At 44.9% G+C, this 16898-nt stretch overlaps 1 protein-coding gene across 1 annotated transcript in view; it reads right to left on the bottom strand.

Annotated features, from left to right (window-relative positions):
- LOC101615125 (zinc finger protein 829-like) overlaps positions 1-15367 on the bottom strand; it is a 168230-nt gene extending 152863 nt beyond the window's left edge. Inside the window, exon 1 of the mRNA XM_045135657.1 lies at positions 15098-15367. Within this exon, the coding sequence (XP_044991592.1) occupies positions 15098-15367 (270 nt within the window). The remainder of the gene's footprint in view (positions 1-15097) is intronic.
- Positions 15368-16898: the final 1531 nt, after the last annotated feature.

Here is a 16898-nt window from a genome sequence, read left to right as displayed (position 1 = left end):
AGAGGAAATGCCTGAGAAAGAGTTCAAAAGAATAATTATAAATATGTTCAAAGAGGTCAAAGAACACATGAAAACAATCAAAGAAGAAATCAAAGAGGAAATCAAAGGAATCAAAGAAGAGGCAGGACACCAATTTAATGAAATAAAGAAGGCAATACAAGACATAAATAGAGAAATAGAAATAATAAAGAAAAACCAGTCAGAATTACTAGCAATGAAGAACACAGTTAATGAAATAAAAAACTCTGTAGAAAATCTCACCAGTAGGATGGATGAGGGAGAGGACAGAATATCTAAGCTAGAAGATCAGGTGGCAGACCTAATGCAGTCCAACAAAGAGAAAGACAAACTTATAGAAAAGTATGAGTGGGAATTTCAAGATATTCGGGACACTATGAAAAGATCCAATATAAGAATTCAGGGCATAGTAGAAGGAGAAGAATTCCACTCCAGAGGCATAGTAGGCATCTTCAACAAAATCATAGAGGAAAATTTTCCCCAAATTGGGAAAGAGGTGCCAATACAGATACAGGAAGCCTTTAGAACCCCAGCCAGACAAAACCCAGAAAGAAACTCTCCTCGCCACATTATACTCAAACTTCCAAACACACAAACCAAAGAAAAAATATTGAAAGCAGTTAGAGAGAAAAATCAAGTTACCTACAAAAGCAAGCCCATCAGGATTACAGCAGATTATTCAACACAAACTTTTAAAGCCAGAAGGGCCTGGAGTGATATATTCCAAGTTCTGAAAGATAACAACTGTCAACCAAGGTTACTTTATCCTGCAAAGTTATCCATCCAAATAGATGGAGAAATAAAGACATTCCATGACAAAAGCAGGTTAAAGGAATATCTGAAGACAAAACCAGCTCTACAGAAAATACTTGATAGAATCCTCCATGCTGAACAAAAGGAAAAGCACACATATAAGGAACCTAGAAAAAACCAGCCATACTCAAATACCAGTTAACAGAAGAGAGCACAGGTAGAACAAGTAACACACACACACACACACACAAATGGCAAACATAAATACACACCTTTCAATAATATCTCTTAATATCAACGGTCTCAATGCCCCAACGAAAAGACATAGATTTGCAGACTGGGTTAAAAAGCAGGATCCTACAATTTGTTGTCTTCAAGAAACTCACCTTTCTACAAAGGATAGACATTATCTTAGGGTGAAAAGTTGGAAGACGGTGTTTCAAGCAAATGGGCCTAGAAAACAAGCAGGGGTTGCTATCCTAATATCAGACAGGGTGGACTTTAGTCCGAAGTTAGTCAAAAAAGATAAGGAAGGTCACTTTATATTGATTAAGGGCACACTCCAACAGGAGGACATTACAATCCTAAACATATATGCACCTAACATGGGGGCCCCCAAATTCGTCAAACAAACACTATTAGAACTAAGGTCACAGATAACACCAAACACGGTGGTGGTGGGTGACTTTAACACCCCACTCTCATCAATTGACAGGTCATCCAGGGAAAGAATAAACAGAGAGGCATCTGGACTAAATGAGGTCATAGAAGGAATGGACCTAACAGATATATACAGGACATTTCATCCAAAGGCTGCAGAATATACATTCGTTTCAGCAGCACATGGAACATTCTCTAAAATAGACCATATATTAGGACACAAAGCAAATCTTAACAAATTCAGGAAAATTGAAATAATTCCTTGCATTCTATCTGACCACAATGGAATTAAACTACAAATCAGTAGCAAGAAAGGCTATAGAGCATACACAAAATCATGGAAGCTAAACAATACACTACTAAATGATGAGTGGGTCAATGAAGAAATCAAAAAGGAAATCAAAAAATTTATAGAGTCAAATGATAATGAGAACACAACATACCAAAATCTCTGGGACACAATGAAGGCAGTTCTAAGAGGTAAATTTATAGCCTTAAGTGCCTATATTAAGAAATTAGAAAGGTCGCAAGTAAACGACCTAATGCTCCGCCTTAAAGCCTTGGAAAAAGAAGAACAAGGCAAACCAAAAAGTAGTAGACGGGAAGAAATAATAAAGATTAGGGCAGAAATTAATGAAATAGAAACAAAAAGAACAATCCAAAGAATTAATGAAACAAAGAGTTGGTTCTTTGAAAGGATAAACAAGATTGATAAACCCTTAGCAAATCTGACCAAAAGAAAGAGAGAAGAGACACAAATTAATAAAATCAGAGATGAACAAGGTAACATCACAACAGATTCCAGAGAAATTCAAAAAATTATAGGGACATACTATAAAAGCATATACTCCACAAAGTATGAAAATCTGAAAGAAATGGATGATTTCCTTGATCTATATGACCTACCTAAATTAAATCAAAATGAGATTAATCACTTAAATAGACCTATAACAAACATGGAGATCCGAGCAGTTATCAATAATCTCCCAACTAAAAAAAGCCCAGGCCCGGATGGATTCACTGCTGAATTTTACCAGACTTTTAAGGAAGAGCTAACACCATTGCTTCTTAAGCTTTTCCAGGAAATAGAAAAAGAAGGAATCCTACCAAACTCCTTCTATGAGGCCAGCATCACCCTGATACCAAAACCAGGCAAAGATAGAACAAAAAAAGAAAATTACAGACCAATCTCCCTCATGAACATAGATGCAAAAATTCTCAACAAAATATTGGCAAACAGAATACAAGAGTATATCAAAAAGATCATTCACCCTGACCAAGTAGGCTTTATCCCAGAGATGCAGGGATGGTTCAACATACGCAAATCTATAAATGTAATACATTACATAAATGGGTTGAAGGACAAAAATCACATGATCATCTCATTAGATGCAGAGAAAGCATTTGACAAAATCCAACATCCCTTCATGATAAAAGTCCTACAGAGACTGGGAATAGAAGGAACATATCTCAATATAATAAAGGCTATTTATGACAAGCCTACAGCCAACATATTACTAAATGGGGAAAAACTGGAAGCTTTTCCACTAAAATCAGGAACAAGACAAGGGTGTCCACTGTCTCCACTTCTATTTAATATAGTTTTGGAAGTCTTAGCCATAGCAATAAGGCAAGAGACACACATAAAAGGGATACAAATTGGAAAGGAAGAAATCAAGTTATCACTATTTGCAGATGACATGATTCTATACATAAAGGACCCTAAAGACTCTACTAGCAAGCTGTTAGAGCTAATCAAAACCTACAGCAATGTAGTAGGATACAAAATAAATACACAGAAATCAGTAGCCTTCATATATGCTAACAACAAACACACAGAGGATGAAATCAGAGAATCACTCCCATTCACAATTGCATCAAAAAAAATAAAATACCTTGGAATAAACCTAACTAAGGAAGTAAAGAATCTATACAATGAGAACTTTAAGACACTCAAGCGAGAAATTGCAGAAGACACTAGAAAGTGGAGAAACATCCCTTGTTCCTGGCTTGGAAGAATCAATATCGTGAAAATGGCAATCTTACCTAAAGCAATCTACACATTTAATGCAATCCCTATCAAAATTCCAAAGGCTTTATTCATGGAAATAGAAAAAACAATCCAAAAATTCATTTGGAATCATAAAAAACCTCGAATATCTAAAATAATACTGAGCAACAAAAAAGAGGCTGGTGGTATCACCATACCTGATTTTAACCTATACTACAGAGCCATAGTAACAAAAACAGCATGGTACTGGCACAAAAACAGACATGTAGATCAGTGGAACAGAATAGAGGACCCAGATGTAAGCCCAAGTAGCTATAGCCACCTGATATTCGATAAAAATGCCAAAAATACTCATTGGAGAAGAGACAGCCTCTTCAGCAAATGGTGTTTTGAAAACTGGATAAATATCTGCAGAAGGATGAAAATAGATTCTTCTCTCTCGCCATGCACAAGAATTAAGTCCAAATGGATTAAAGACCTTAACATCAGACCGGAAACTTTGAAACTGCTAGAGGAAAAAGTAGGGGAAACCCTCCAACATATTGGTCTTGGCAAAGACTTTCTAAATACAACCCCAATTGCTCAGGCAATAAAACCACAGATTAACCACTGGGACCTAATGAAATTACAAAGATTTTGCACCGCAAAGGACACAGTGAAAAAAGCAAAGAGGCAACCTACAGAATGGGAAAAAATCTTCGCCAGCTATATATCTGATAAAGGATTAATATCTAGGATATACAAAGAACTCAAAAAGTTAACTAATAAGGAATCAAACAGGCCAATCAAAAAATGGGCTAAGGAGCTAAATAGAGAGTTCTCAAAGGAAGAAATACGAATGGCATATAAGCACCTAAAAAAATGTTCTACGTCACTAGTCATCAGGGAAATGCAGATTAAAACTACATTGAGATTCCATCTCACTCCTGTCAGATTGGCCACCATCATGAAAACAAATGATCATAAATGTTGGCGGGGATGTGGAAAAAAAGGAACCCTTCTGCACTGCTGGTGGGAATGCAATCTGGTCCAGCCATTGTGGAAAACAGTGTGGAGGTTCCTAAAGCAGCTAGAGATTGATCTACCATATGACCCAGCTATAGCGCTCCTAGGCATATATCCAAAGGACTCATCTCATTTCCTTAGAAGTACATGCTCAACCATGTTTATTGCTGCTCAATTTATAATAGCTGGGAAATGGAACCAGCCTAGATGTCCCTCAACAGATGAGTGGATAATGAAGATGTGGTACATTTATACAATGGAGTTCTACTCAGCGGTAAAGAAAAATGAAGTTATGAAATTTGCAGAAAAATGGATGGACCTGGAAAGTATTATACTAAGTCAGGTAACCCAGGCCCAGAAAGCCAAGCGCCACATGTTCTCCCTCATATGGGGATCCTAGCTACAGATGACTGGGCTTCTGTGTGAGAATGAAAATACTTAGTAGCAGAGGCCAGTAAGTTGAAAAGGAGACATAAAGGGTGGAGAAAGGAAGGGAGGAGGATACTTAATAGGTTGATATTGTATATATGTAATTACAATGATTGTAATGGGGAGGTAATATGATTGAGAATGGAATTTCAAACGGGAAAGTGTGGGGGTGGGGAGGGAGGGAATTACCATGGGATATATTTTATAATCATGGAAAATGTTAATAAAAATTTAAAAAAAAAAAAGAGGGAATTACCATGGGATTTTTTTTTTTAAATAATCATGGAAAATGCTAATAAAAATTAAAAAAATAAAATAAAACTAAAGTAATATATGAGCACAAGCCAGTCCTACAGAGGATACTAGAAGGAATTCTTCAGACTTAGGAGAAGGAAAAGCAGATATATGAGAAAACAGAGAGGAAAAACTATATTCAAATAATAGTTAATACAAGGGAGTAAAGGAAAGCCCAGGAACACTTGGTACCACCATTCCCTCCTCCCTGCCCCCATACCACTGAAGGCCCTCCTCATCGGGACTGCTGGTTATGGGTTATGAGCTGTGAGAGCAGCAGTCAGTCAGTGGGGGGAGGAGGGAGAATGCCTCTGGATGTTCCCTCCCAAACTGTGGCTCTTAAGGTCTTTTCACCCTCTCTCCTGCAAAATTCCCTGAACCATGGTGAGTGTGTTTTAAGTCCACTCTATCATTAAGCTCTCAGGAGCTTGTGGATTTGTGCCTTGGCATGTGTTCAGTATCCTCAGTGTATGTCTCCTTCCCCCAGGCACAGATCATCAGGCTTGCCATGGAAGAAGCACTAGTGTTTATTCCAATTCATATTAGTCTTACCTGGGCCCTAGCTGTTTGTGAGGTGTGGCTCATCTTCTGCCTGAAAGTCAGCTATCTTGTCTTGTCTTGTTCATAGACTTTGCTTGATGGACATAAAATGTGAACCCAAGCATGTCTGTGCCTCCTGCCTTGTTTCACTGTAACAGGGTACTGAGAGTTGACAGAAAGGGAAGAGTGAGGATTCAGTCCACAGCTGCTCCTGAGACCCTGCATCCTGCATCCGGATTAACCATCTTCTGAATGAAGCCTCAGGTGGGGAAAGTCCTTTTCCATACCAGAGCTCCACACTGCCTTCAAAAGTGTCAGATATAGGCCACTTGAGTATACAGAGACAGAGATGGGGAGAGAAAAAGTGTAAGGGAGCCAGAGGGCGCTAACAACCTGTTTGGGAGGCTGAGGCAGGCGGATTGCTACAAGCTTGAGGACAACCTGGCTTACATACTTAGTTCTAGGCCAGACTTTTTTACAGAATGAGATCATGTCTCTAAAAACAAACAAAAAAGAGTTGGCAAAGGATAGAGGGACAAATTTGCAGAGAGACAGGGTCACCTAAGCAAAGAACCAAGGTTCAGGTTTTTCCCAGAAGCCCAGTTTGGTGCAGTCTCCATTTCCAGCCTCCTTGACTCTATGAGCCTTCTGCTTTACCCCTTGGGACTAAGTGACCTGGACCCAACCTAGCAATGACCATGTCCTGACACAAATCTAGAATAGTCACTTGCATCAAGGTTAAGCCTTTGCCCAACTTTCCCAGCTTCTGAGCCATGTCTCCAAACCTGGCATGATCTCCACATACCAGACAGAAAAAGAATGTGAAAGACAGAATGCTAGAAATTACACAGTCTGAAAGTGTAAATAATATCTGATTCCCAGGGGTGAAAGAAGCAGGGGAGCAGATGGAGTGAGGCCTCCTGAATACAGTGCCTGGCCTTGGGTCCTACCTGTAGTCTGCACGTTTATCAAGGGTATCTTCCTATCCACATCTTTCACAAACTCTGAACCTCAGTCTACAAGTCTCTCTCTCTCTCTCTCATTTGGGATTCCACAATAATCAGCTTGTGCTCTGGAGCTCTGGGTGGGTACAAGAACCCCTAATGGGAGACCCACTGACCAATTCTATGCATTCCCCAAGATCCATCATGGAGAACAGCATGCATGCAGGAGGCCAAGGTAGAGTAAGGAAGGCAAATTGCGGCTAGTTTCTGGGCTCATTCCAAGAGACAGCCCCTGACCTGAGCTTGTCAATTCACTTCCACAAAGGATACAGAGCTGGCCCTCATGGTACAGGACTATAACTTAAGGTACTTTGGAAGGAAAGGTGGGAAGACTACATGTGAAAGTTCAGCCTGGGCTATAAAGTAAAATCCTATCTGAAAAAAAATTTTTAAATAGTTATCTGGGTGAGATGGTGCATGCCTTTAATCCCAGCACTAGGGATGCAGAGGTAGGAGGATCACCATGAGTTTGAGGGCAGCCTGCAACTATATAGTGACTTCATGGTCAGACTGGGCTAGAGTGAGACCCTACCTTGAAAAACAAAAACACTAACAGTAACACTGCAATGAGCCTTGAGGCAAAGTGCTTTTATAATGTGCAAAAATTCACAGGTTCCATCCCCAGTGCATCCCCCCTCCACCACACACACACTCCCAGGGAACGGGGAGGGGAGGGAGAGCAAATGCCTGATCAAGGTCACCCAATAAGGAAGTAGAAATCAGGATCCCAGCATAATGCTTCATGGGGAAGAAGTGTAAGAGACACAGCGACAACAGGAAAAGATGACCCCATGGCATCAGAGACAAAGGGGGTGGGTGGCATTTACAATTGAATTTAGTCATTCAGAGAAAGTCTCAGACTGAGAGACAGGGATTACAGATACAGACTCAGCACCTCCATCTTACCATGCCCTCTGATTTCAGCTGTTTTTTGTTGATCTACATTTCAATGTTTGCATGTTTGTTCTATCTCATTCTTCAGCCCAGGCTGGTATTGAACTATACATGCTCCTGCCTTTAAACCTGGAAAAGGAACAAAGCCACACCCAAATACTTGGGTCATAAACATGTTTCACTGCTACTGTAATATTACTTGACAGGTTATGATAAAGAAGGAAGAAGTTCAACCAAGTGCATCTCCCTACAAAAGTTGTCACCTTTATTAAAAAGCCCTGGGCTGGAGAGATGGCTTAGCGGTTAAGCGCTTGCCTGTGAAGCCTAAGGAACCCGGTTCGAGGCTTGGTTCCCCAGGTCCCACGTTAGCCAGATGCACAAGGGGGCGCACACATCTGGAGTTTGTTTGCAGAGGCTGGAAGCCCTCACGTGCCCATTCTCTCTCTCTTCCTCTATCTGTCTTTCTCTCTGTGTCTGTCACTCTCAAATAAATAAATAAATAATTTTAAAAAAAAGAAAAGAAAAGAAGGAACAGTCACTGTATGTTGAGAACCTTCACAGCAAATGTTGCCAATTGTGCTGGAATTTGTGACTCTTAGACACTAATCAGATGCCAGACTGAAGGGTTCCTTGTCCTTTTGATGTCCCCTTAGTGTTCCTTTATTTTCTTTTAAACTCCCTTCTTTCTTTGGACCATACCTTCATCCACCAGATCTCCTCTGACCTGTCTCTATCAACACATATGCCCTGCATGCTCCTGTCCCCTCCAAAACTCTTCTTCACTCAGATCCCATTGTCTCACCTTTCTTGCTTTAAACATCCTGCCTTTCACTTGGTCCTGACTGCTACAGCCTGTGTTCCCTCCCTCAGACTCTTACCTCCTCCTGCAGAACCTCACTTGGTCCTTCACATTTATCTCATCCTCACCTCCACGCTCTGTATTTCACTTCCCTCAGTGGCTCACCTCCTGGGTCGCTGGCCTCCAACCCTCAGTCAATGACCACCTCCAGGAGCTCACATTCTCCCTGACACCATGCCTTCTGTCCTTCTCACCTGCTAGGCCTGTCTTCACAGCACAAGGCCTCCTCCCACAAACCATTTAGTCCCTCAACCATCCTCAAAGACTAGGGACCTTTGACAACTGATGTCTCACATCCTATGGAGGGCCCTCTGAGCCTACTGAAGAACCTTTTCTGGAGTCTTGTGATAGCAAAGCCATTGTGTTGCCTACCGCATGGTGGCAGCCAGTGCAGGATTAAACCCAGGCCTCCTGAAGTCCACATGCCCTTCCGTTCACTGAGCCAAGTGCCACACTCCTCTCCTTGGCATGAAGGACACAGAACGGACAGTGTGGGGTGGGGAGGGACTCTAAAGCAGGACAGGCTTCTCCAAGACAATCAGTTATCTTTGCCTTGCTGTGTTCACCACACTGCCCAGCAAAGTGCCATCATCCCATTCTCCAGAAAGTGAGACTCAATAGAGGATCTGCTTTCTCTGAGATCACACATAGAGTAGTTGAATGGGAACAGAGATACTACCACTGAATCTTACCCACTTGGTTTTTATGAGACGACGTCTAAGTAAGTTACTCAAGCTACACTATGTAGCCCAGGTTAGTCTTGAACTTGCAGTGCTTCCTCCTTCCATACCCTGCGCAGAAGGTGGGATGTTAGGTCTGTATCACCATAACTGATGTGGAAGGGAGACTTGAACCTAGACTAAGGCCACATCCCCTATTTCAAATTAAGAGAGTCCTGGGGTGGGGTGGGGGGGGGATCAGAGAGTAAGAGGCTTGAAGGGATGAGGCCTCTGTGCACAGCTGCTCCTGGAATCCTGCATCCCAAATTAACCAACCAAAAGTGTGGAGTCCCAGCCAGCCAAAGTTCCTTTCTAGCTCATGATTCAACAATCACTTTCAATGCCAAACCTCTGAAAACATAGAGACAGTGACAAAGATGAAGAGACAAAAGAAGACATGTGCCTGCAAGACCATGGTCAATGTATATGAATCCCCATGCTTAACAAGTTGAGGCAGAAGGGCATCCTTAACCTCATTACAATGGGAGAGCCAGATAGAGTTAACTCTGAGCCCACTCAGGAAATTCATCCTTACAATTCTGTTTTTCTAGAACCAGTCCTGGCACCACAATCTACATCAGCAAAATTCTGTAGAACTGAATCAACAGAATGAATATGTATTAAAAGGGGGATTTGTAGACCGGCTTACAGAGTAAGAGCTGGGTAGTCCAACAATGACTGTCTGAGGACTGGGTGGCTGCTCTCAGTGCATGAGGCTAGGGGCCTGAAGAGTCCCAATCTGGCACTGTAGGCCAAAGAATTCCTGGGGAACTCCTGGTCTTCAGTCCATGTTGGAAGACTGAAGAAGCTGAGTTCAGATGTCTATGAAAGATAGAGGCAACAGGGGGATGTAGGAACCAGTGAGTAGCAAAGGCAGCCAGGCCAAAGGCCCTGTTTTCCTGGGACATCTTTTCATACAGTCTGTCACTTGAAGTGCTGGCCACTGTGAGGGCTACCCAAGAGGTAAGTCCTTAATTCCTGATCTGATCAAGTTGACAAAGATATTAAATTGTCACACATTTATGTGATATACTTCATTTTCACTTCCCTTCCCCACAGCACTGTTAGGCTGGATCCCTTTCTTTCCTTGAATATTGTCAACTTAGGGCATTCTTGTTCCAGTTAGACCATGAATTGTTAGTTCAACTTTTTAATATTTCCTTTTCATTTTTAAAAGCAAAAGAAGAGCATAAAATTCCTCCTGCTTAAGCTTCTTTATTAATACAGGCCTATACTAATTGGGTTTGAGGGCAGATTTGAAACAAGGTGTAGACCCAAGCCCCATTTGACCTTAAAAGGCAACTGAAAAGGACATATAGAGAGAGGCAGAAAAATATGGGAAGGGGTCAAGTTTCTGCAAACAGCTGCTCCTGGAATTCTGAATCCTAAATTAATAATCCAAGCTGGACAGAGAACTTCTCAGACCAAGACCACACAGAGAAATGTGCATAAATGGCAGAGAGAGAAAATTCCTAATAAAGGTCATCCAGCAAGGAAGGGAGAATCTTGATTTCAGCCTATGACCCAGTGACCCCAGGACCTGAAGGAAAGGCTTTATAAAGAATAGGTAATAAGGGCTGGAGGGATCGCTTAGCGGTTAAGGCCTTGTCTGCAACACCAAAGGAACCAGGTTCAATTCCCCAGGACCCACATTAGCCAGTTGCACAAGGGAGCGCACGCATCTGGAGATCATTCACAGTGGCTAGAAACCCTAGTGCACCCATGCTCGCGCGCGCGCGCTCTCTCTCTCTCTCTCTCTCCCCCTCTGTCTCTCTCTCTCTCTCTCTCCCCCTCTGTCTCTGTCTCTGTCAAATAAATAAAATATAAAAAAAAAAAAAAAGATGGCTCACACATCAAATCCCAGCATGTGGGAAGCAGAGGTAGGAGGATTGCCATGAGTTCAAGGCCACCCTGAGACTACACAGTGAATTCCAGGTCAGCCTGGGCCAAGGAGACTCTACTTCAAAAAATAAAAAACAGTCTCCATCTCCTGCACACCATGAGCAGACACCACATCTTACTGCACACCAGACATGAGGCCTAATTTCCTTTACATCCAGATCAACAACAACACAGATTCCAACACCATGTTGCCACCCTGAAGCCTTCCTACACCTCTGCCTGAGGGCTAACACATGCCTATGGATCCATGCCAACCTCACTACAGCAGGGTGAGTAGCTTCCTGCTGGTCAGCAGCAGGTGGGCATCACATAAGATCACTAGTGTAAAGAGACAAAGTTGAGGTCACAAAGGATGGAGTTCTGAGCAGCTGGAAGATAAAATGGAACCTGAGAACTCAGGGACAGACACCAGATCATACAGGTGTTCAATTACCCAAGAACAATGTTATACAATAGCCTGGAAACCAGATATGAGGACTTCAGAAGGTAAGAGTTAAGGAGATTTGGAGGGACAGCACCCAGGAACCAAATGACACAGATCATGGGAAGCCAGTAAACAGTGTTACATGGTTATACAGAATTCTCATTTCCCTTCTCTGGTTTAGGAAACCAGACACAAACTCACCATGTCTAGATCCTGGGGTAGAGTGTCTTCCCTTTCTTTTAAAAAAAATTTTTTTTCCAAGTAGGGCCTTGCTCCAGCCCAGGCTGACCTGGAATTCTCTATGTAATCTCAGGGTGGCCTCGAACTCACAGTGATCCTCCTACCTCTGCCTCCCCAGTGCTGAGATTAAAGGCACGTGCCACCACACCTGGCTTTGTTTCCTCTCTTGATCCCACGATAGCAATGTTTCAGAAGGAATTCTAGAAGTTTCAAGTTTCCATCTGGACAATTAATGAGGTTACACCTCATGGTCATATATGCTTAGGCTCTGAGCATAAACCACTATTACTGTAACTACTATCTTAAATATACAGGAGTATTCTCTGTGTGTAGATAACCTTCACTAAAAATATTGCCAACCATGCTAGAATTCTTGACTCTCGGCTCACAAGAGACTTTAAGCAGATCCTAGAGGGAGACACTCCTTTCCCTCCCTATGGTCTCTTCATTAACCCCATTTCTATTTTCCTCATTCTTTCCATGACTTCTCACCTCAGATCTCCTCAAACCTCACTACTTCCTGAGATCTGGTATCCAGTTTCAAATCTCATCTTCCCTCAAAATCTTTTCCCTGAATTCTCCTCCTTCAGACCATGACTCCTTCCTTTACACCTATAAGGCCAGTCTTCCTCACACAGATCCTCCTTCCACAGACCCCTCAACCATCCTCAGAGACTGGAGAACACCAAGGACTCATGCCTCTCCCATCACTTTGAAAACCCTGTGTACTTCATGAAGACACATCTATCTGTCCCAAGGTGGCAGGCAGTGAGGGGCCCTCACAAATTCCCCAAGCCCTGGCGTCAGCCTCCACTACTGAACAGTAAGCTAACCTCCATAACTCAAGGTGCTCCTAAGTGTTCTGGTCCCAGAAGGCCTGCTGGTGGGTGGTAAAGCAGCTCCACCTCTGCAAAACCATTCTTTACTCTTGCCATGCTGCAGCCACACCACACCGGCCAGCAGTAAGCAACATACTACTCCCTTCTACAGAAGAAAAAAAATAAGTCAAACACCAGGTGTGATTGCACACGCCTTTAATCCCAGCACTCAGGAGGCAGAGATAGGAGGATCACCAAAAGTTCAAGGCCACCCCAAGACAACCTAGTCAATTCCTCATCAGCATGAGCTAGAGTGAGACCCTACCTTGAAAAAACAAAAACAAAAAAAAACGAAAGAGTCAAGGACAGGAATTAGCTTCTCTGAGGTGCCACAGAGAGGTGATGAGAAATAAAGGCACAGGTAATTACAGTCATGTGCTCCATCACTGAAATTTATATACTTGGTTTTTGTTTATTTGAGAAGGAGGTTCACAAGGTGCCCAGTCTGTCCTTGAAATATCTCTGTAAACCAGGTTGGTCTGGAACTTGTGATCCTCCCTCCTTCCATAGCCTTCTGAGTGGCTGGCATTACAAATCTCCACACAGCTGCCAGTTTGGAAGTGAGATTGAACCCAGGTCTTGGCCACCTCCCCTGTTTCACCTAAACAAGGAACCCAATGGGGGAGCATCCAGAGAGAGAGGGGAGGCAGGAAGGCATGAGACCTCTGGGCATGGCTGCTCTTGGTATCCTGCATCCAGTGTTAACCACCTGGTTGGGTCTCAACCAGAAAAAAAAAATACCTCCCCAAACCAGTGTTACACAGTGGTTTTTATTGTCTTACACATGGGCCACAGAAGATAGAGGAACAGAGACAGATATGAGGAGCAAAAAGGGACAGGTAGCAGGAAGTTGGTGGGTCACATGTATACATCTCAAGAAGGCAGAGGTCCAAGAACTGCTGCAAGCTTCGGGCAAGCCTGGGCTACATAGTGAGTTCCAGGTCCATCTTCACTATAGATTGAGACACTGCCTGAAATAAGAAAAGAAAGAAAACCAGAACAGGCAAAGGATGAAGGGACAAATATACAGACACACAGCGTGCCAGAGAAGCAGGGGATGTCCTGTGCCCCCTGGGCAGGATTGGGGTCTATGCCTCCTTTCTCTACCCCTGAGTACCCAAAGCCTTCTCTTGTGATCTGTGTCACTTAGAAAATATAACGTGACCCCCGCAGCAGCTGTGTCCAGAGGGAAAACCAGAAAAGCCCCAAGGTTCAGGTCTGTGCAACAGGGAGAAGAGGGAAGCAGACTGCTTCTGCCTGCCTCCCTGCTCCTGTGCTGCTTCATGACCCAGGCCAGCTAGTTCTGCTCTACACCAGCCAGGCCCTCCCTGCGAGACCCGGGTGAGGGCAGAGGAGTTAATCTTACCCCAAACCCCAGTGCCTGGCCTTCAGCTCTAACTGTGGCCTACTGAGCAGTCTTCTGAGTCTCGATTTCTTCCCTACCTGTTTCCAATGGTGACTTCACAGGACCCGCCTTGTGCTCCAAAGACTCTACTGGGACAGATCAATTCATCATACCACCCCTGCCTGGACAGATCAACGGAAATCCCAAGGTAATATCCACACACAGGGGCTTGCCTGAGAGGGGATGTGCCTAAATATTGTCACCCAGTAAGGAAGTGCACGGTATCTGGATTCCAATCCATGTGTGCGTCACCCTACTGCCTCAAGGAAGTGCAACCTGGCGAAGAGGAGGTAGTGAAAGACACAGATAAACCAGGGAAACACAAATCAATGATTACAAAGACCAAGGGGGATGGTGCTCGCATTCCTGGAGTTCCAAAGTCACACAGATAATGGCAGAGATCCAGAGAAAAGAGAAATCAGAGATTAAGTGACAGACAACTACAGATACAGAACCAGAGGCTCGGGGAGAACTCTGGACATGAGGTGGCAGTGCAAGCTTTGGTGCTGAATCCTTGGGGACAGGGCAGCATGGGGTCAGATAATCCAAGGTATATTAAAGGGATGACCCACCCAGAGAGGCCCAGACCACTGGGGCAATCACCCAGCAGGCTGACAAAAGTGCCTCAAACTCATCCAGGAGTAGGGCACCTGGGAAATCCACCCTTTCTGGGTATTCCCGGCCCCAATGTTTCCCAGGATCCACGGACGTGGCCCCGTGGCCCGGCTCACCCTGCCCGACACCACTGCCCGGGCGCCGGGCGGCCCCTCGGCAAGTGTCCCATGAGCCTTCTCCGGAGCCCGCCAGCCCCGGGGCTCCGGCACGGCGGCGGCTGCACGGCCTGGGCACATCCGAGGTGCGGACGCGGCGCGGACAGCCTCTCTCCCTGGCTCGGGGGCCGCGCACACTCCACGCCGCGAGCGCTGCGCCGGCCGGGGTCTCCGCGGCGGGGGGACGCGTGCAGGGCGGCCCGATCGCGAGCTCGGCCCGGGGACGGGGCCGCGGAAGACGCGGAGCCCAGGCCGCCGTGCAGGCCCGCCCCGGACCGGACGTCACACTCACCATGTCCGGCGTCCCCAACGCCAGCGGCTCCGTCCGCTCTCCCGCCGCACGGCGGCTCGGGCCGCACAGTGGGAACCGAAGCCCCCAAACTCCAGGAAGGAAACGGTCCCGGCGACCCCGAGCTGCAGGACGGGCCGCGCGCTCCGACACAAAGGCGCGCACTGCGGAAGCCGCCCCGCCCGCCGCGATCCGGGTGGACCGCGCGCCCATTGGACGAGCCCCGAGCCCCGCCCCCGGCCCTGACTGACAGCGGATGGACAGCGCGCCCATTGGACGAGCCCCGAGCCCCGCCCCCGGCCCTGACTGACAGCCGGTGGCCGGAAACGACGGGCTGATGGAACCACCAGCGCTTCTTAGCCACTAGGGCTTTCACTGCTGTAATTTCAGCATTTGGGAGCCTGAGGAAGGACAGTCAGTAGTTCAAAGCCGACTTGTTCTATAAGAGACCCTGGCTTTAAAAAAATGAACACAGCCGGATGTGGTGGCTCACGCCTTTCATCCCAGCAGGGGGAGGCAGAGTAGGAAGATTGCCATGAGTTGAGACTACATAGTGAATTCCAGGTCATCGTGGGCTAGAGTGAGACCCTACCTCGAAAAACAACTACAATAATGAACACAATTTAAGAATAAATAATATTTAGCAAATTCTTCAATGCTGTATTTCAAGACAAACCTTCTGGGAGACCCTGCCCTTAATGCAAAATTTGCACTTAATCTTGTATCAGCATTCAAACACTATAATAATATGATTCACAAATGGGAAAATTATAATAATCTTGACTTTACAACTTCCTGTGAATTTTTACAACTACTGTTTTGGGCAAGCAGCCTGAGGTTTGAAATGGTGTCCCAACCCGCGGGACCTCGTTATTCGAGGGGGCGAGGGGGACCCTAACCTGAAATAAGATGGGCGAGAGAGAGAGAGAGAGAGAGAGAGAGAGAGAGAGAGGAAGAGACTCAAGCAAATGTACACTTGTCAAGAGTCCAATTTTATTGAGCCACAGCGGCCTTTTTAAGGGTTAGGGTTAGGGTCTTGGGTGAGGGGGGCGGCTGGAGGAGGCAGGTGGTGGAAAGTTACAGAATCTTCTTGGCCTTTGGCCTAGGACAGTTTGCAGTTATTCCAAGAATTCACGGTATAGTTCTCACCTCTCTGCAGTCGCCAGGCAGGATGTTAATTAGTTAGGTGTGGCGGGGTGAGGGGATGGAATCAGTTAGGTATGGCAGGGTGGGGGGGATGAGGAAAGGTCAGAAGTTGCTCAGGGCAGAAATTGCTCAGGACAGAGGTTATCTCAGGGCAAAGGTCTGTTCAGGGCTCATCTCCTGTCTCCAACAAAATGGGAAGCCATCCCCTAATAGAACTCCAGTTGGAATCGCAACTTCTGAAACAATCTCTGGTAAGCAGAACTAAGAGAAACCATCTGAGGCCTCTCGCCTTCTTGACCTTATCCAGGAGTTATAAGACAATAGACATTAACACTGAGCAGTAACTGAAAGCCTGAGGGCATGATTCCAGTAAAGACACCTGACATTTGTCTTCACCTGAAATCAAGGTGACTCCTACAAGGTACTCTCTACAAGCTTCATACTGACAACTGGTGGGCATCTGGTTGGTCTTGCCCACCCTTACCTGGCGCTTGCTCTGTGCTAACCACCAAATTGTGCTTTTGTAAATCTTGTTGCTTGCTCTTACAAAAGATAGTTGGTAGGGGGGTGATGACTAAAGAGTGAGGAGCAGTTCATTGTAAAGGAATGTGAGTTTTGCCTTTAAAAACTCACTGTAGAGATAGGACATGTCTGCTCC

This window comes from Jaculus jaculus, chromosome 16 (genome assembly GCF_020740685.1).
Source record: "Jaculus jaculus isolate mJacJac1 chromosome 16, mJacJac1.mat.Y.cur, whole genome shotgun sequence".
NCBI classification, from domain to species: Eukaryota; Metazoa; Chordata; class Mammalia; order Rodentia; family Dipodidae; genus Jaculus; species Jaculus jaculus.
This window is presented reverse-complemented; position numbering and strand designations above follow the sequence as displayed.